Source organism: Ahaetulla prasina, chromosome 1, assembly GCF_028640845.1.
Source record: "Ahaetulla prasina isolate Xishuangbanna chromosome 1, ASM2864084v1, whole genome shotgun sequence".
Taxonomy (NCBI): domain Eukaryota; kingdom Metazoa; phylum Chordata; class Lepidosauria; order Squamata; family Colubridae; genus Ahaetulla; species Ahaetulla prasina.
This window is the reverse complement of record NC_080539.1, coordinates 198165400-198186530: the sequence shown is the minus strand read 5'-3', so window position 1 is coordinate 198186530 and position 21131 is coordinate 198165400. Positions and strand designations below refer to the sequence as shown.

Here is a 21131-nt window from a genome sequence, read left to right as displayed (position 1 = left end):
GTTAAAGTGTGAACTTAGTGGAAGGATCCTAGTTCCACTTCTCCCTTAGGCATGGAAGCCAGTTGGATGATTTGGGCCAATAACTCTCTCTCAGGCTGGGAATTCAGAAAACATCCATCTACCAAGTTTCACTGAACTAATGTGGTAAATTGGGGCCAATAATTGTGGCCATGACCTTCAATGAATACGCCCTCAACCAGCTGAAGATAAATTAAGGATGATTTGGGCTCATATTTACAAAAATAAGTTAGCTACTATTACACTGCTGCAGAAATTACAGTTGGGGTTTTTATTCTTATTTTCCCATTTACAGAGAGTTAAACATGCAGCTCTTTCTGACTCAGCCTTTTATAATCTCCCTTTAATCATTCCACCTTTATCACTTCATTTTGACTCATTTTATTGATGGAAAAAGAATCATGTTGTTAAGCATTCACTGATTGTTTGTTTTTAATTAATAAAGCAGCATTACAGAGATTGTCCATATTGTTGATCTCTGTTTTTTGCTCAGGAGTCTCATAAAAGAGGGGCCTTGAGAGAAAAACACCAATGCTGCTGCCTGAAAAGAAAATCCAAATCGATGCCACTCCCCTATCTAGAATAAGCGAATAATAATTTTGCAGCAGCAGACATTGGTTTCTGCCTTCATGATATCTTCCTCAGAAGGCTGCCTGAAGCAAATTGCTTTGGTATATTTATCAACTCAGCTGCTCCATTGCCTATCCCTAGAACATCCAGGCAGCCACTTCTGGAAGGCAGAAGCTTCACCCTCTCTAAATCCCCACTCACCTGTTTCTGCAGTGCACTTTCCCCAATTATGTTGCCTCAAGCATTCCTGTCCATTTGGGCTAGACTAGACCATTTCAGATTATTGCAGGCTACTCTTCACAGTTCATGGCTTCTTTGCAGAGATAGGAATACACCTGAAATTTAGCTCCAGGGCCTTTTAGACCTTCCCTTTACCTTGCCTGTAACATTTGCTTCACAAATCAAACGTTGCTGATTTGAAATTGTCAGGAACCACAATTTCTAAAAGCTTAGAGAAAAAATGATTTCAGCCCTATAGGTGGACCAGATCAGAAAATGGATTCCACAGACAAGGCCAGAATTCTGCTTTATTGAGATCTGTGCTAGTAGCAGAATCTTGCAAGTCACTTATGTTTTCCCTGCCATATCTTTTATGCTCCAGAGTCAAAGGGGAGCTGGCCTGAGTAGCTTCTTGTCTTGAGAGCTTAACACAAACATCTTTTGCACCTGTTGTTTTCTTAACAGTTGCTGGATGGTTTCTTCAAGGTCATCTCCAAGGCTCCCTAAAGAAACCTGGCAGGAACTATTTCAGTTTTTCTTCTTCCTGGGCTTCCCTTTTCTCTTCCTCCTCCTCCTCCTCTTTATTTGTCATTTGTTGCTGTTAGCTTGGGAACAAGAAGAAAGAGCAGCAGCAGTGGTGATATATATTATTTAGATCTTAAACATCTGCTCCAGGCTTAATCATCATGCTCACTTTTCCAGAATACAGCACAGTGTGCACATTGATATATAGGACATTTCAGAGAAATTAAATGGTGGGTTGTTTGTTGAGCTGCATCAAGCCAACAAAATAACAAATCTGTTTCAGGTGCTAGACTTAGAAACAAGTGATTATTGGGTTTTCTTTGCCTGTGTTCCCCTTTATCTTTAATGGAATTCCTTACATAGTTGAATAGACATGAATTTAGAGGTGAATATCTCACAGCCATAACTGAATGCTTTGATCTGTAGTTAGTCAAAAGTTTTCAATTTGTAGTTACATAAACAGTTGATGAGAATAGTCACATTTTTTATTTTATTTTCAGGGCTATAGATCTTTTTCAAACACTGCCTGATTCTTCAATAGATAAAATAGCTAATTACTGCAAAGTTGAGAGATTCTATTCTGGACAGGTGATTACAACTGACCTTGCCGAAACCCACAGTATGGTATTTGTTACCAAGGTGAGATTTACTTTAGTTTCATGTTTTATAGTATGGTTTTCACCATTTTGTTTCTACTAGTTACAGTTTTTTTAAATCTACAAATTCAAAAATGGGTGGATTTGCACAGCAGTTCCTAACTCAAAATCTATGAACCTATGATCTATGCAAAATTCAGATTATTTCAGTGATGTTGTATCTGGAACACCAAAATCTAGTTAGGTTTTGCAGTTTTTTGAGAGGTATCTGTTAAAAATATATCTATGCCAAAATAAGGGAATCCATTAGTACAGACTACTGGTGGTCCCTGGATCATTGGTAGCTATTATAGGCCATCATGATGTCAAATTGATGGCATGCATGTCATAATATCCCACAAATAACATAATTATGTAATTTGCATCACTTGTACCATGTTGGACAAATACATAAGTTGTTTCTTCACCTATGTTTCATAAAAGAATGATGGTAATTTATTGCTAACTTTAGATGCTCTTGGGAAACTACATGAATATAATGGGATATGCAAATAACCTTGAAGAACAGGAGGAAGAGCAGTCAAGGAAACCCTCGGATAAGAGAAATCTTGGTTCTGAGGCAGAAATGTAATTTGAGAAAGTATTCAGAGTTGATCCTCCCTAGTTCTCTTTAGCATAAAGTTGGATGGGGGTGAATTACTTTCAGACTTGCAAGATTCTGTTACTGTAATCCACTAGTCTACCTTGGACTGTCAATGAACTCCCAGTCTTGGATCATATATGGATTCTGTATCACTGGTTTAATTATTGGTTTAGATATTGATTTTTAAAACTGACTGATAATTTAGGTGAACAAATTTTTTGATAATATAAGATGCTTACATTTTGGGATCACATTTGTTCATTCATTCACCTCAGAGACCTCCATTCAACAAGCCAAAACAACTGCTTTTTGTTTTTGTTTTGTTTCATCAGGGCATTTGTGAAGTATTGCGACTTGTGAATCTCAGCATTTGTCCATCTTATCAAAAATGGATCGCTAAACAACTGCATTTTCCCAAAAACAAAATATCCACAAAAGAAAGGCAGCAGATGGATTCTGGTATGTTACATGTTGACTTTTATAAAGGTGTAATTCTTGTAAACACAACATATGGCAATGGTATTGGTTTTACAATCCAAATAATTAGTTCTTTGTGGGCAAAATATTTAAGGCAAAAATACTTTTTGATTTGAAGATAGAGAGAAAGTATCAACTCCAGAGAGTCTTTGGGTTATGACCAGTTTTTCAATGACTTTTCAGAATTACAACAGTGCTGAATAAGGGGAGCTTGCAAAGAATCTTTAGAATTCAGCTTTCTTGCAATCATATTATCATGATCAAGGTTCTTTCTGCCCAATTTATAATTACAATATTTCAGCAAGCCCTGGTCATGTAATAGCAATTTCTGAGATTTTGGAATTGGCATGGCTAAGTGATGTGGTCATGTGACATTACACTTCATGACTGCATTGCTTGGTTCCCAGTCACAATTGCAATCATAATTAATCTTTTTAGTTTGTTTTTTATTGATGATGTTTTGTGTATATACACATGTATACACACCAACACAAATCATTTTTATTGTGCAACTATATATTTGCCTGTGTTAAATTATTTCCCCAATTTAATTTGCAAATGGAAATCTAAAAATATTAGACTCTAAAATTTTATTTGATTACGATAAAAAGCAGATACTATATCATACTATTCTATCAGGTTTTATTCTCCTTTGCTAATCTTTGAATGAAATGCTTTTCAGGAAAGCATCAAACAATTTAGTTTACATTTCTTTGGAACAGTCTTGTGCAATTCTAGAGAAACCTGTTGCTTTAAAATAGTTGTCGATAAATGATTAGTTGGGCGAGAAACTTTGGACACAGTATTCAATTAGATCAATGGGATAAATTATGGGAGAGAAACTACAAACTAACGATGTCAGCTGCATATAAGGAGAATCTTTACAAAATGTTTTATCGATGGCATTTGCCACCAGTGAGATTGGGCAAGATGTTCTTGAACAGGTCCCATGAATGTTGGAGATGTGGTTATAAACAAGGAACGTTCTACCACATGTGGGTGGACCTGCCCTAAAATTAGAAAATAGTAGTGCAAGATAAGAAAATGGCTGGAAGAGATAACTGAACAGAGGATAGAGATGAAGCCGGAGCAATTCCTTTTGGGCATTTTTGAGGGGAAAATGGAGGAAAAACTTACAATATATATATTACATATATTAACCGCAAGTGTCCTAGCACAAAACTGAAAACAATCAGATATTCCTCCAGACCAAATTATAATTAAAAAAATATATGACTGTGCAGAAATGGATAGATTGTCTATGGAAATGAGGGAGAGGAAAGAAACCAAGTACTATCTAATTTGGAACAGATGGTATTTCTGGCTTGAGAGTAAATGTAAAACCTAAGGGATAATTTGTTAAATATAATATGTAGAAGGTAAAACTGTTGAAGAAACATAGGATATGAATAGATGTTCCTATAATTTAAATATGGGTGTAATTTAAGATAGAGATATATAGAATTAGAATTATAGAATTAGAATCTTTGTAAATATGTTTGTTATGATAGAGATACTGATATGGAAAAGCTGTTATTAGTTTTAAATTTTTGCTGTGGTTTTTTATTTTTTATTTTGTGTTTTATATGTTAGAAATTTAATAAACATTATTTTTAAAATAGTTGTCAATAGAGAGAAAATGACTTATTTATTTAAAGAAGGTACAACAAAAAATAGTTGAAAGACTGGAAGCCCACCTAAACTATGGAAGGAAGGAATAAACAAAGTAGGGGCTTTCTTTAAAATATCCTATATTATATACGGCATTGAAGAGAGAGGGAGGGAGGGAGAGAGAGGGGAGTAAAATGAAGGAAATGGGAAATGGGAGGAAAAAAAAACAGGAAATATTTTTTATTTGTTAGTTTATCATTTTCAAAGTTTACTGAAGAATAGAGAGACAAAAACAAGAAAAATGCCCATCCTTCACAACTGAAAGCTATTCCTTCCTTTTTTCCATATTTCAGAACCAGCATTTGGCTTTAATAACTTTTTTACCCAAAAGTTTGCTTCAACTGCATGGCAGCACTATTAGCAAATCTTCATTCTTACCATATTTATTTTGCCTTTTCTATGTTCTGCCCGAATCTTAATACAGTATAGCATGGATGAAAACACTGTAAGAACAAACAAACAAGAAATGTGAAAATGTTCTAATTTAACTCCTGACTTTAAAAGCATATCAGGTATGAAAACAAAGGATAGAGTTGGATTGAATAACTTCTGCAATATCTTTTCTCTTCCCCCCCACCACTTCCACTTTCCAGAGATTGCCTGTGTTGATAGATTTAAAAGCAGTATGTGGAGCTCCTATTCTGGACACAAATTGAGGGACCTGAAAACTTATTACTTACAGAGGAAGAATTTATCCTGTGAAAACTATAAAAGCTATGAAAAGGAGATCTGTCGTTCCAATAAGAGTTGTAAAAGTGTAGTAATAGATGAGCAGAAGCCTGAGAAAAGGTACAAAGAGCATTGCTTGGGTCTCTGAAGGATGGCATATTTGTTGTCACTTTCAGTTTTCATTCCTGGGAGGTCTGAGGCCTTGCTGAGGGCAAGCTGCCTTGGAGTCCCAAGCATGATACAGGTAGATTGAAGACGTGTGTGCGTAAAAGATAGATCAGGAAAAAGCTGGAGATCAAGAACTGGGGGCTATAAGGCTGTGATATGGTTGTGTAGAAGATAAATGAATCATAGAAATACTTTTGGAGGCCAGTTTTTCACTTTGCCAAAGACGGCATGAATTTTTACCAAAGTGGGCACTTTTATACCAAGGGCGGCTGGGTTAATTTACTGGGTTACTGGGAAGAATCAATGAACTTTAAGTCCAGCTTCTTAAAAAAAGGGCACAGAAGGTAAAAATCCAGAGGAAAGCCACACCAAATCTCCCACTGCAATCTTGACATCCTCTTGCTGGTGTACTTCCACACCACCTTTGTCAAATGTAGCTTTTCTTTAAGAGGAGCTTGGGGCCAGGTCACCTTAGGGACCATCTTCTCCCAGTCATTTCTATCCATCCAGTTTGGTCAGGCAGGTTTGGTATATCCCATCAGCCAAGGAATACTGGTTGGTAGGGACTTGGAGATGTTCTTTCTCTGCCACAGTCCCTGCCTTCTGAAATATTCTCCCTTCAGATATCAAGATGATCCCGACACCGAGGGCCTTTCACAAGGCTGTGATGACTTGGTTGTGTGCTCAGGCCTGGAGCCCCGAGTGTGCTAAGAGCCTTGTTGCCTGGCTGTAATATCATCCATAGTAACAGTTTTACTTGGTATCATAGGTATTATTTTGTGCTGTCTTAATTGTTTTAATGTTTTATAATGTACCCTGCCCAGAGTTGCTTGTTGAGATGAGCAGCTATAGATCGCTTGGCTCAGCTGGGATCATCGGAACCCTTTCAAAGCATTTTTTCTACAACCTCTTCGGCCAAAGAGGCTGTAAAAAAATTCTTTTAAAAAGTTCTAGCAATCAGGCAATTCAGCTGGGATCATCAAAACCCTTTAAAAGCATTTTTTCTACAATCTCTTCGGCCGAAGAGGCTGTAAAAAAATGCTTTTAAAAGCCTCCTCTGGCGATCTCAACTGAGTTGCCTGATCATCACAGGCTTTTAAAAGCATTTTTTTACACCCTCTTTGGCCAAAGAGGTTGTAGAAAAAATGCTTTTAAAAGTAAAAAAAAAAAAAGTTGGCCATGCCCACCCAGTCACATTACCTCCCCCCAAGTCACGCCCACAGAACCAGTAGTAAAAATTTTTACATTTCACCCCTGATGTCAACCTTTTGGGTAGATTTGGAAACAGACCCAGCGACTACTGGAACTTTGTAATTGTAGAATATCTTGAAAGCTTGACATGTTTTTCCTTACCCTCTTTTTATATGAATGAGATCCAAGGCAGGATTATCTTAATTTGGACCTGGGGGTCAAATTCCTAGGAAACATGATCTGCAACAAGCCCCCACTCCAGCCATCATCCCCACCCAGAAAGAAACAGGAGATGGAAACATCAGCAGCATATCAGCTTGATGGCCATCAGCAGCATATCAGGGTTGAATGCCACCCTTGGTACAGTAGGTTTTTACAGATGCCCATTTTGTTTACAAAGAACACAGAGCGTAGAACATTAGAATAATAGAGTTGGAAGGAAGCTTGGAAGAGACCTTCTAGTTTAACCCTCTGCTCAAACGGGAGACCCTATACCAGTGGTGGAATTCAGCCAGTTCGCACCACTTCGGGAGAACCGGTTGTTAACTTTCTCAGCAGTTTGGCAAACTGGTTGTTGAAAGAAATCATTAGGGCAGAGAACCGGTTGTTAAATTACTTGAATCCCACCACTGCCCTATACCATTTTGGACAAGTGGTTGTCCAATCACTTCTTGAATACCTCCATTGATAGAGTACAACTTCTGAAGGCAAGCCATTCCACTGATTAATTGTTTTCACTGTCAGGAAATTTCTCTTTAATTCTTGGCTGAATTTTTCTTTAATAATCTTTCACCTATTATACCTTGTCCTACTCTCAAATGACAGCCAGAGAAGAGGGTATTGATAGCCATTCACTGCTATCTGTCACCCCTTTTCCTTCTCTTCGTTAGACTAGACATAACTAGCTCTTGCAATTGTTCATTGTATAGTTTAGCCTCCAGGCCACTTATCATCTCTGTTGCTTTTCTCTGCACTCTTACGAAGACTAGAGTCTCAACATCTTTTTAATATTGTGGTGACCAGAACCGGACACTGTATTCCAAGTGTGGTCTTACCAGGTATTATAAAATGGTACTGGTATTAACACCTCATGTGATCCTGATACTGTTCCTCTATTGAAGCAGCCTAGGATTGCTATTGGCTGCTTTTTTGGCAGCTGCAGCACATTTCTGTCTCATACTGAAATGGTTGTCCTCACAATTACTGCTGTTGAGCCAAATAGCTCCTGCTCTATACATGTGCATTTGGTTTTTTTTGCCTAAAGAAGACTTTACTTTTCTCACCCTTGAATTTCAGGAAGAGAGCAGGGAGAAGAGAGGAAAAGTGGCTGCCTCCTTACCTGGTACCTGCTGCTCCGTTGCCTATTTTGCCATTTCTGCGCCACAAAGCTTGCCCCACCCACCACCGCCCAGATGCCCTCACTTCCCCCAAGCATTTCTTTGTCTACCTGATTTCCAGCTCCATTGCGTTTCTCTGTTGCTTTTCTCATCATTGTATGCAGGGAAACAAAAGTCTATGGGATTAAAAAAAAAAGTTCACTTAATCAATTCCAACTTTGTGAAATCTTTTTCTTTCTCAAGAAGTTGGAATTGTTTGAGTGAACTTTTTTTTTTAGTCCCACAAACTTTTGTTTCCCTGCAGACAACAGCGAGACACGCGACGGAGAAATGCAACGGAGCTGGGCTGGGGCGACAGCGCATGTGCCCACAGAGAGGGCTCTGAGTGCCACCTCTGGCACACATGCCATAGGTTCGCCACCACTGCCCTATACCATTTCAGAAAAATGGTTGTCCAATTTCTTCTTAAATCTTCCAGTGTTGGAGCATTCACAACTTCTGGATGCAAGTCGTTCCACTGATTAATTGTTCTAACTGTCAGGAAATTTCTCCTTAGTTCTAGGTTGCTTCTTCCTGCTGCCCAACATGACATGTGTTGGCTGGGGACTATGAGATTTGTGGTTCAGACTCATCTGAATGTTAGGATAGAGAGAGCCAAGGAAATGGCCTTGAAGCAAATCTTCAAACACTGATGACAGGTGCATTCCTTAAATCTTGGGAATGGAGACTGTCTTAAGAGGAGACTCAGGTTGAGTCCTCCCTGCCTCCCAGGGTATAAGAGAGAGAGAGAGAAAAAACAGAATCAGATTTGCAGGAGTTTGCATTAGAACTCACCTAAATAAAGTAGAATTCTGGTCCTTCTGCAGAATTTGCTTCCTGATTTGGTCTTTCTCCAAGGGCTGATATAGGGAAGGAAAATAACAGCAGGGGCTGCCTTGTTATGAAGATGTGCATTGTTTGTTTGTTTTTTAAAGTTTTTTTTTATTTGAATTTATATCCCACCCTCCTCCGAAGACTCAGGGTGGCTTACACTTGTGTTAAGCAATAGTCTTCATCCATTTGTATATTATATACAGTCAACTTTTATTGCCCCCAACAATCTGGGTCCTCATTTTACCTACCTTATAAAGGATGGAAGGCTGAGTCAACCTTGGACCTGGTGGGACTTGAACTTGCAGTAATTGCAAGCAGCTGTGTTAATAACAGACAGACTTAGTCTGCTGAGCCACCAGAGGCTCAGTTAGTTCTTGTTGTAAATTCAGAGGGGAAAGCATTGGTCTTTGAGACTAAAACCCTACACCGACCAAGCAAGAGTTAATATATAAGTTTATCTGCTTAAATCAAGCATCCTTTATGAATCGGTACCATCTGAAGAACAAGAGCTGGTGCAGAATGTTGTATCAGGAATATTCAGACAGAAATCACACTCAGCCTATGGAGAAATGCCAAATTCTGTTGCCGCAGCTGTATATATCCGACTAGATCAACTCTATAAAGGAGATTACATAGTAAGTAAATCTGTAAACTGACAGTTGGGGATAGTGATAAAGATACAATGAACACAAAAGAAGCAAAAATAATCCTGAATAAGTGTGATTTAATGTATTTCCTTTACTTCATTTATTATATATTTTGATAGCCACATGAGGGCTATGTGTATGTGCATGTAGTACTTTATCAGGATCAATGACTAGAATTCCATTTTTAAAAAGTAAAAATTGATCATGGATCAAAGCTCCATGGGGGAAAAAAAAGAAAACAAAGAAAACAGTAGTTTCAACCAAAATGAAAATATGTATAGCCACGACTTCCGGTGGCTTCCGTCTTCCTCGGAGGACGCCTGGAAAGGCACCCTGAACCGAGACCCTGTAAAAAGCCGGCGAAACAGCGAATACCAGCTGTTAGTCGGCTTTAAAGCTTTCCATGGGAGAAAGGAAATAGCAAAGAGCGGCTGGAGAGCAGAAGATCTTTCCAGGGGCTCTGCTTTGTTTAGCGGAGCCTTGGAGGGGAGCCTGCCTAACCCAGCCCCGCTCCGGACTCGGCACGATCCTGCTTTAAGCAGGACGAGAGGAAGACGTCCACCTCTGCTCGAATGATTCTGTTTTGAATACTGGATGCAGACGGGACAAATACAAGTGATCAATTATTGGGGCAGCAAGAAGAAAGCTGACTTCTACCCTTTTTTTAAAAGGAAAGAACTTCTTCTCACTTTAACTTAGTGAAGGGAAAAAAAATGGCATCTGAGAGGAAGTGCCTTTGAATGAAGGATGTCGTTTCTGATTTTAATGGAAGAAGTCAGGTTATGTTAAAGAGAAGGATTATAATTGTGTTAGATTCCAAAAATTTAGTGTATGAATGTTTGTTTATTGAACTATACCTTGTGTTTGCTCCGGGAAGTCGGGGGGGGGGTTGGAGGGAGGGGGAAGGGAGGGGGTGGGGGGAGGGGGGTAAATTCATTTGTTTTTGTAAAACTTTTTCAATTAAAAAAAAAAAGAAAATATGTATAGCCACCTGCTGGACTCCAATCTAATTCATGACAAATGACTGCTCTAGGTACAATTCATTCTTAATTAATTAATTCTAATTCTTAGAAATTAGAATGTAGATTTTGTTCTAAAATAACCCAACATAAGTGAGGCGTTTCTACGAATAGGAATAGTGGGATAGGAAGCTGCTGGTATTTACTCAGCAACTACAATGGCAGTTGTTGCACATCTTTCCTTATATCAAGAAATAAAATACAAGTTTAAAGATTTAAAGTTAGATTGTGTAAAAAATCTGAACCTATATGGAAGTGGATGTATGTATGGTCTATATATAGCACTGGGATCCTCCACCCCTCATATCCCATTGGACCATTGGAAACATTCAAAAGTTACTCCATGGTTACAATGATTATATTTTCTTGGAAAAAATAAAGGACAAACCTAAAAAAGGGGGAAAATCTGAGTGCTTCCTAAGGATAAAAATGTTTAATTGCTTATGTTATAACTTTGCTATACAAAGGAAGATTCAAGAGGAAAACCAAGAACATTTTTACAAAAACACATGTTCTAATAAAAATATCTAAAAAGCATGAAACGCTATTAGAAGCAAGTATTTTTGCAGACTGGGCATTAAATGGTACTCTTTGTAGGTTAAAAGTTAAATCACCAAAATAAAGGACAAAAGTGAGTTTTTGAAAAATAAATCCAAAGGATAGCTTTCTGAAATAATGATCTTTAAAAGAAAGAACATATGGTCATTGTATCAATGATATAAGCTGACAGGTGCATGGTTTGTATTTCTTAGGCAAATCTAGATGACAGTCGTGTCATCGTTATGGTCAGTCAAGGAGTTGAGCTAATCAGACTGAAAAAAGAAAAGATTGAGGCATGGGCTGATGACGTTATTCTCATGAAATTGAACAAACTAAAGGTTAAATATCCCAGGTAGGTGTAGCTGAGGCTGGCATTTGCTGATTTCGTGTGAAAATGCTCATGATCAACATTGGATTATGGCAGTGGTGGGTTTCAAAAAATGTTACTACCAGTTCTGTGGGTGTGGCTTGGTGGGCGTGGCATGGAAAGGAAAATCTTCATTCCCACCCCACTCCAGGGGAAGGATACTGTAAAATCTCCATTCCTACCCCAATCCAGGGGAAGGTTACTGCAAAATCCCCATTTCCTCTCGATCAGCTGGGACTTGGGAGGCAGAGAATAGATGGGGGCAGGGCAAGTCAGAATTTTTACTACTGGTTCTCCGAACTACTCACAATTTCCACTACCAGTTCTCCAGAACTGGTCAGAACCTGCTGAAACCCACATCTGGATTATGGTCAAAGAGGTTTATGCATCATTTACTGTATCTAGTGAAAGTCTTGCAGAACTTCCTTAGTATGAATAGAATTCAAATTTAAAAATTTCGTGTAGAACTCCAAGCAGCTGGCTTACTTTTTTCTTTGGGATGAAAAAGAAACCAAGGATCATTCTACAGAATTATCACCAGTGTGATACAGCAGATAAACGCTCTTCTAGGATTGGAGGGACCTTGGTTCCAGCTATGGAAACTCGTTGAGTGATTGGGCTTGTCCCATGCTCTCAGCCCTCCCTTATCTCACAGAACTGTGGTTGTGGTTGATAAAATGAAGGGGGAACCCTATGGAAGCTGCCTTGTTTTCCTGGAAAAAGACAATTTATCTATTGAACAACTAAATAATACAGGTAATCCCCCAGGTACAAACTTTCATTTAATGAATTTTCACAAGAACGAATTTATTCAGAAAGGTACTTACGTTAGAAATTAAACCAAATGCAACCAAAAAGAGGCCTCTGCAGCCATATGACTGCCATTTTTAATTCTGTGACTTGCCTATGCCATTTGGGGTTATGACATGCAGTTTCCTGAAGCTGGTCGGGTTGTTGTTGTTGTTTTTGTTCCTGGTCACATGGCCAAACAAGATCTGGTGGTTTTTGCAGCTGGCACGGTGCCGAGTTTGGTTTTTTGTTTTTGTTTTTGATGCTGCGTGGGATTGAGGACCGGGCTAGAATTGCTTCTGTAAGTATTTTAAAATATTATTTTTTGTTATTCTATAGTACTGTACTGTTTGTAAGCACTTTGCTCTGCTTTTTAAGTACTATTTTTTGCAAACTATTGTGTTTGTAAGTACAGTACTTTGCAAAGATAAAGTTTGTTTGCCTTGAAACTGCTTGTAGAAATACTAGCTAGCACCTAGACAAAGCATTCTATAAGGTTGTTTTTCCTTGTTTTTCTTTTAGAGATTAGCAATAGCACTTCGATTTATATACTGCTTCACAGTGCATTATAGCCCTCTCTAAGCGGTTTATAGAGCCAGCATATTGCCCCCAACAATCTAGGTCCTCATTTTACCAATGAGGTAAAATGGAAGGATGGAAGGCTGAGTCAACTTTGAGCCTGGTGAGATTCGAACTGCCAAATTGCAGTCAGCTGGCAGTCAGCAGAAGTAGCCTGCAGAACTGCATTCAAACCACTGCGCCACCATGGCTCTTGTTAGTGTATATTACCGTAGTTCATAGATTTTACATTTAAATTGCCTCCAGAAGTTGTGAGCGCCCTATCACTGGAAGCTTTTAAGAAGGGACTGGATAGGCATTTATCAGAAATACTCTCTTGTGAGAGCAGTGGGTTAGATTAGATGACTTCAAGTCCCTTCCATCTCTCTGTTACTGTTGCAAGCTGAGAGTTCTGTAAATCCCTCCCCCATCTCCCTTTGGGTGCCTCTCTGGAGACTCTTAAGCTAATTAGTGGCAAGTGTTTTTTTTAAAAAAAGCAACTGGAATCTGATCCCCTCCAGCCAGCTGTCTGAAGAAGCTTGAGCTGACTAGCAGCAAATGGGTTTTTTAAAAAAGCAACTGCAAACAGAGAGCAATTTAGTTCCTCAGCCAAAGGCTGCACCGGAAACAGCTGATAGGCGGCTGGTGGGAAAGTCTCTCAGTTCAGTTAATGATGGCAGCAATCAATTAATGAATCAGAGGAAATAGTCTTCATTCATTTAAAGATCCATTTGAGTCAATTAATGAATCTGATTTTAAAAATTCATAAAATTGTGTCTAATTCATTTGAGAAATTTTTTGACTTTCCAACCTAATGGGCAGGCTCCATTAGTTTCGTACCTCAAGGACAACCTGTAGTGTTCTGTTTCCCTTCCCCCAATACTCCCAGCAAAGAGTCAGTCAGAGGCCTCCTTTTCTGATTTATTTACATATATATAAATTTCCTGGCCACATCTACCCACGGGCCTGCCAAGTTTCTGGAGATAACAAGGAAATTACAGATAAGGCCAGAATTACTCACGAATATATTCTTCCCTCCATTGATACAGTTTGCCCGCGCAAATCCATTGCTTTGTCCAAGACAAAAAACCAGGAAGTCCCGCCTCCTATTTATAGTCTCTGCAGATGTCACTGCATGACAATTATGACTTGGCTTTGTCCCAACGCTTCGTCTGCTGCGCGCGGCGGTCACGCCTGCGCAGTCTTGCATCACTCCAAAACTGTTCTTGGGGCGTTGCCAAATAAGAAGAAGGCTCCAGGGAATCAGGCTTTGCCGGCCCCTCTTCCTCCCTTTGAGTGGGTGCCAGGGAGGGAAAGGGCTCAAGAGAAGCAGGGCTTGCCAGGTCTTCTCCCTCACTTTCTGAATCATCCGAGTCCAGGAGTCCGGGTCCAGGAACCTGGGTCACAACACTATTCCTCACCGCAGGGCCCTTCCCCCGGGGCTGACGATCGGGATGCGGTCGGGCTGGGTTCTACTGATGGAAGGCCTGCACCAGGTCAGGGGCATGAACGTCGGAGGCATCTACCCAGGAGAAATCAGTCCCGTATCCCTTCCACGCGATCAAATATTGGAAACGATCCTTCAGCCAGCGGGAATCTCGTACGCTGTGGACTTCGTATTCCTCCGACCTGACCTCGGCGACAGTGACGGGTGCTGTTGGGCACCGAAGGGGACTCGGTGTGGCTTCAGGAACCAGAAGGGACCGGTGAAAAACGGGGTGGATCCGCATGGATCGTGGCAGGGTCAGTTGGTAGGCTACCGGGTTGATGACTGCCTCGACAGGGAACAGGCCGATGAATCGGTGGTCCAACTTCTTTACCGGTCGGTCGGATGGGAGGTGTTTGGTGGAGAGCCACACCCGGTCTCCAACTGCCAGCGGGGGCGTTGCCCGTCGGGAGCGGTCGGCGGACCGTTTGTAGTCCTCCTTTGCCCGATTCAGCTGCTGACGTACCAACTGTTGGACCGCATGCAATTCCGTCAGGAAGGTCTGCGTTTCGGGAACAGGAGAGTCCGGTGGTGCCAGAGGAAGAGCATGGATGGTACCCCACATTGGCAAAGAATGGGGTCATCTGAGTAGAGGTGTGCTGAGAGTTGTTAAAAGCAAACTCCGCCAGGGACAGGTAATCAGCCCAGTTGTCCTGTTGCTGGTTGATGAAGCAACGGAGATACTGTTCCAGTATACCGATGACCTTCTCTGTACCCCCGTCGATCTCCGGATGGTGCGATGACGACAGACACACCTGCACCTCCAACGCAGCCATCAGGCTCTTCCAGAAGCGAGCTGTGAACTGAACTCCGCGGTCCGAAACCACCCTGTCCGGTAGACCATGGAGGCGGAAGATGTGCTGCAGAAAGAGACGGGCCGTTTTTGCGGCTGTGGGCAGTCCGCGGCATGGGATGAAGTGTGCCATCTTGGTGAGCATGTCCACCACCACCAGCACCGTGGTGAACCCAGAGGACGGCGGCAGGTCCGTCAGGAAGTCCATGGAGATCACCCCCCAGGGTCTGTCGGGTGTCGGCAAGGGCTGGAGGAGCCCGGGAGGGGCCCCCGTGGCGGCCTTGGCTTGCCGGCATGGTACGCAGGATGTCACGTAGGCATGTACATCATGCCGCACTCGGGGCCACCAAAAGGTCCGTGTCACCAGGTGGAGGGTCTTGAAGAACCCAAAATGTCCTGCTGCAGGGTTGTCGTGGCACTGGGTCATGACGAGGGCTCGGAGTGGTCCTGTAGGCACATATAATCGCCCCCAAAACTTGAGTAAGTCCTCCTCCAAGGTCCAAGGAGACGCGGGGCCCACCTCTGCTCTCCTTTGCAGCGACCAGGCGTCCTGGCGCTGCGCCTCTCGCACCTGGGCCCGCAAGTCCACTGGCTCCCGTGCTGCGGCCAAGGCTTCTGCCGGCAGCACTGTCCGTGGAGGAAGGGGGTCCTTGGCGCAGAGGTACTCTGGCTTGCGGGACAGGGCATCTGCCCTCCAGTTGTGACCGCTGGGAATGTAGGTCACGCGGAAGTTGAACCGGGCAAAAAACAACGACCACCGGATCTGCCGCTGGTTCAACTTCCGAGCTGTGGTGAGGTGCTCGAGATTCCGATGGTCCGTTCGGACCTCCACCTGATGTCGGGCCCCCTCCAGATGGTGTCGCCAAGCCTCGAATGCAGCCTTGATAGCCAGCAACTCTTTTTCCCAGATGGTGTAGTTGCGCTCGGAAGGATTGAGTTTCCGGGAGTAGTAAGCGCAGGGAAAAAGTGTGCCGCCATTCATCGGAGCCTGTAGCAGCACCGCTCCCAGAGCCACATTGGACATGTCTGTTTCCACCACAAAAGGCCGGAGCGGGTCGGGATGCCTCAGGACGGGTTCCGTGACGAAGGCTTTCTTGAGGGCTGTGAATGCTTCTTGCTGCGGGGGACCCCACCGGAACGCAACCTTCTTCCTGAGGAGCTGGGTAAGTGGAGCTGTCAGTGTGGCGAAGCCCGGGATGAAGGTCCGGTAGTAGTTGGCGAAGCCCAGCAGGCGCTGAACATCCTTCACCCGACGAGGGGCTTCCCAGCTACACAAAGCTTCTACTTTGCATGGGTCCATGGCTATGCCCTCGGGCGAGATGATATGCCCGAGGAATTCTATGGAAGTCCGGAAGAAGACGCATTTCTCCAGCTTTGCATTGAGTTGTTGCTCCCGCAAGCGTTGCAGAACCAGACCGACGTGTCGAAGGTGGCTTTCCCTGGACCGGGAGTAAATCAGGATGTCGCTCAGGTAGATAACCACGAACCGATCCAACATGTCTCGGAACACGTCGTTCATGAAGTGCTGGAAAACGGCGGGAGCGTTGGTCAACCCAAATGGCATGACAGTGTATTCGTAGTGTCCGTATCGGGTGCCGAATGCCATCTTCCATTCGTCTCCCTCTCACATCTGCACCAGGTTGTAGGCCCCTGGGAGATCGAGCTTGGTGAAGATCGTGGCCTCCCGCAACCTCTCCAGCAGCTCTGGGATGAGCGGCAGGGGGTAGCAATTCCACACCGTAATGGCGTTTAGCTGGTGGTAATTGCAGCACAGGTGCAAGTCACCTGTCTTCTTCTTCACGAAGAGGACCATGGCCGAGAGAGGGGACTTCTAAGGCCGGACGAACCTTCGGGCCAGGTTTTTGTCCAGGAAGACCCTGAGGGCGGCCAACTCAGGTTCCAACACGGAATACAGGTATCCCACAGGCAGCGGTGCATTGGGCAGAAGATCCACGGGGCAATCGTAGGGCTGATGTGGGGGTAATCGGTCCACCTCCTTCTCGCTGAACATGTCAGCGAAGTCCATCAGCTCAGGAGGCAAGGAGATGGCAGGGGTGGGGATGTTCTGGCCAGCACAGGTGTGGCGGATGTGGTCGATGCACTGCAGACTCGGGAAAGAAATGGCGTTCCGCGACCAGGCCACCTGAGGATCGTGGGTCCGAAGCCAGGCCAACCCAAGGACCAAGGGAAAATGAAGGTCCGCTGTGACATAAAACTGGATCGCGTCCTCATGGTCCCCAATAGCCAGGTGCAAAGGCTCGGTGGCGAATTTAATGGGGCCGGACACCAGTTCTCATCCATCAATTGTCTCTACCCGCATCAGAGGGTCCACCGGAACCACGGGGACCGCAAACTGGGTCACAAAGGCCTGGTCCATAAAGTTTGTTGTGGCCTCTGAGTCCACCAGCGCCTGCGCCTGGAGCCCGTCCGACTGGTTCCCCAACCATATCCGTGTGTCCAGAATCAGATGCCGAGGGGGCCCAGAGTCTACTTCCGCAACGTCCAGTGGGGGCTTAGTACGTGCCCGACCTAGGGTTTTCCCGAGGTCAGGCCTGCTCCGTTTCCCGATTGGTCACGCTGTGATTCGGGACCGCGGCGTGCCCCACTTCGCTTGGGGCAAGAAGCGGCGGGCCGGCTCCCACAGTCCAGCCACATTCCCCCTTGGCGCCTCCGGTTCCGCTCGTGGGCTGCCAGGCGAGGTCTGGCCACCCTCAACTCCATGGGCTCTTCCGCAGCGGTTACAAAAGGTGGGACGACCCGGGGTGTTGGTGGTGCACGAAGTGGGGTGCAGATGTCGACGGCGGGTCCCGGGGTGCGACGGACGGTCGCCATTGCAGACGGGCATCGAGTCGGAGACAAAGGGGCACCAAGTTGTCGAGGGTCCGCGGCGCCTCCACCCAGGCCAGCTCATCTTGCAATTCCTCTGAGAGTCCCTCCTGAACGCCCCACCAGCGCTGCATCATTCCAGTCAGAGTCCTGGCACAAAAGACGAAATTCGGCGATGTACTCCTGCAGGGGGCGTTTCCCTTGACAGAGTTCCTTAAGGCGCCTGGTTGCCGTCAGCATTCGAACGGGGTCCTCTTACATGGTGCGCAGGTGCTGCCAAAAACGCTGTTGGTCTGCCAGCAGGTCGCTGTCCTGGAGCAAGAGGGGCATGGCCCATCGAGCAGCCGAGCCAGAAAGAAGGTTAATCACGAAGGCCATCTTAGCCCGGTCATCTGGGAAATCCTCTGGCCTCATAGCCATGTAGAGCTGGCACTGTCCCAAGAAGGTCGGGAACATCTCAGGCTGCCCAGAAAACTTATCCGGCACGGTTATCGGGCACTTGCGACGAGGAGGAGGAGTGGGAGGACTGGGGGGGGGCTGCAGGCACATTCCCGGCAGCAAGTTGGCCTGCCAAGTGAGCCACTTGCTGCTGGAGCTGTTGATTAGCCGCTTGTAGCTGCTGTAACTGCTGTTGTACCTGCTGCTGGTCCATCTTTGGTGGAAGATGTTTTAGTCGGGGTCTTGGACAAAATGTTCTGTTTCCCTTCCCCCAATACTCCCAGCAAAGAGTCAGTCAGAGGCCTCCTTTTCTGATTTATTTACATATATATAAATGTCCTGGCCACGTCTACCCACGGGCCTGCCAAGTTTCTGGAGATAACAAGGAAATTACAGATAAGGCCAGAATTACTCACAAATATATTCTTCCCTCCATTGATACAGTTTGCCCGCGCAAATTCATTGCTTTGTCCAAGACAAAAAACCAGGAAGTCCCGCCTCCTATTTATAGTCTCTGCAGATGTCACTGCATGACAATTATGACTTGGCTTTGTCCCAACGCTTCGTCTGCTGCGCGCGGCGGTCACGCCTACGCAGTCTTGCATCACTCCAAAACTGTTCTTGGGGCGTTGCCAAATCAGAAGAAGGCTCCAGGGAATCAGGCTTTGCCGGCCCCTCCTCCTCCCTTTGAGTGGGTGCCAGGGAGGGAAAGGGCTCAAGAGAAGCAGGGCTTGCCAGGTCTTCTCCCTCACTTTCTGAATCATCCGAGTCCAGGAGTCCGGGTCCAGGAACCTGGGTCACAACAGCTGGTTAGTGGCTCATGCTTGTTCTTTCCAAAGGACAAAACAGACAAAGGTCGGGTTTTTCTTCTTTTTCTTTGAGCAAAAATATTCCATTTACCCACAGCTACACATGGGTTTCCTCAAAAGCTACTTCTCTTTTAAAGGGCTTCCTGGCCTAAACTGGTAATCTATGGATAACTATGTAAATTTAACTTCCTCGTTCTCCTCCAGTATCTAAGTCTCTATTATAGACATACATTGTCCTCCCCTTCATAATTCTGAATCCAAATAAGCATTTATTAGCAGCACTGTAATATATAAGGGCAGGTTCGTAAGTAAGCTGGAAAACAACTGGATGGATGGGTATGAAAGCAAAAGATAGAAAAGGTGGTGTTACATTACTGGTCTCCTTATCCTCCAAATACCAAACTTCTCCTTGACCACATCTTTTATCCTTCCCAAATTATTCAGGGTATTTCCCAAAACAGTTTTAAAGCATTAAAACTTTAAGCAGCAGCTCTAGCCAGGAATAGCTCCTTTTCAAAATACTGAACAATAATTACTAAATCATTATGAATACCTCTGAGTGTTCAAGAGGATCTGTGTACTGGTGAAAGCAATTTTAGTATGATGGTTGCAAGGAAAAAGGGCCCTGATGGAGTTTTGAGAGCTGATTAATAGAAGAAGGATTCTCATCCTTGTAACAAAGAATTGTGTGTCCAGCATTGTGGAATCTCTATAGACATGGGTGGAAAACCACAAACTGTCAGACTGGAATCCAGCTGACCCGGCTTCAGCACTTTTGTATATCAAATCTCAATGAGCACTTTAACTTCCCCTTTCCTCCCCACTATGCAAAGGTACTTGACTAACTGTCAAGAACAGGAAGAAGATAAAGTGTAGACACAAAGAACAGTATCTAAAATGCTCTCCCCGTGGACATAATGAATGTATACATGCATGCCATAAACAAAGGCAAATATGTGTCCTAGGATAATGTTGCAAAATCCAATCTGGGTCAGTCACCGGGATCAGAGGTTTACTTTTCTGGTGTTAGGGTTCCAACTCCAAAGCAGGTAGATACCTCAAAGAATAGCTTTATTGGAAATATCATAACTCCGAGCTTTCAGACTCGTGCTGCAGCCCATCCACAGGGAACTGGAGCCCAAAACACATATTCCAATAGGGAGAAGTTCCCTGCTCCAGCACAAGTTTGAAAACTCGGAAAAGTAAACCTCCGGTCCTGGTGACCGATCCAGATTAGATCTTGCATACATGCCATATCTCAACTTACAAATAAAAAGTCAGGCATCAAGTGAGATGATAAGCTTCAACCAAAAGAAACAAAAGGAAACAAGGAGAGTCATCATGACTTTCTAAATACTACAGGGAAGAGGGAAAGATGCTGGTGGGATGTGACAATCATGTCTGATGAGTTCATTTAAATATAGAGAAACAATACTTAGGCACTTAGAAAAATAGAAAGATCTGCTGCTTAAAAAGAGGAATCCAGTTTTCAATATTGCTTTTACTTTTCAGTGATGATGAGCTGTGTCAGATCTTCCTTCGACAGAATGCCTGGGAAATGTTTAAGAAAGATCTATTAAAACTTGTGATGGAGCCCAAACTCATGAAGATGGTACATCCTCCACATCCATGCCCTACAGCTGAAATCTATGATTCCTGGAATTTGAATCAAGAAGGAATCTTGGATCTTTCTTCTTTGTGTTACAAAATACCACGTCCGCCACCTAAACTCAAATACGTTCCTATTCAATTAAGCCAAACAAGGGAAAGTCTACCAGTTATTCTACCAAAGCTGATTCATGGCATCTCAGTTGTGCGTCCCAATTTGGATGGCGCATTTTAATAGCATCAGGGTTTGAATGTATAAGTCAGCCACATAGGCACAGTTCTAAAAGACTGAAG

The 21131-nt window shown here is 43.6% G+C and overlaps 1 protein-coding gene across 1 annotated transcript in view; it reads left to right on the top strand.

Annotated features, from left to right (window-relative positions):
* The window catches only part of CNBD2 (cyclic nucleotide binding domain containing 2), a 52413-nt gene extending 31282 nt beyond the window's left edge, over positions 1–21131 (top strand). The window contains exons 8-13 of the mRNA XM_058186963.1: positions 1833–1971; positions 2904–3030; positions 5313–5508; positions 9430–9592; positions 11376–11515; positions 20742–21131. Of these exons, the coding sequence (XP_058042946.1) occupies positions 1833–1971; positions 2904–3030; positions 5313–5508; positions 9430–9592; positions 11376–11515; positions 20742–21072 (1096 nt within the window). The 3' untranslated portion in view covers positions 21073–21131. The remainder of the gene's footprint in view (positions 1–1832; positions 1972–2903; positions 3031–5312; positions 5509–9429; positions 9593–11375; positions 11516–20741) is intronic.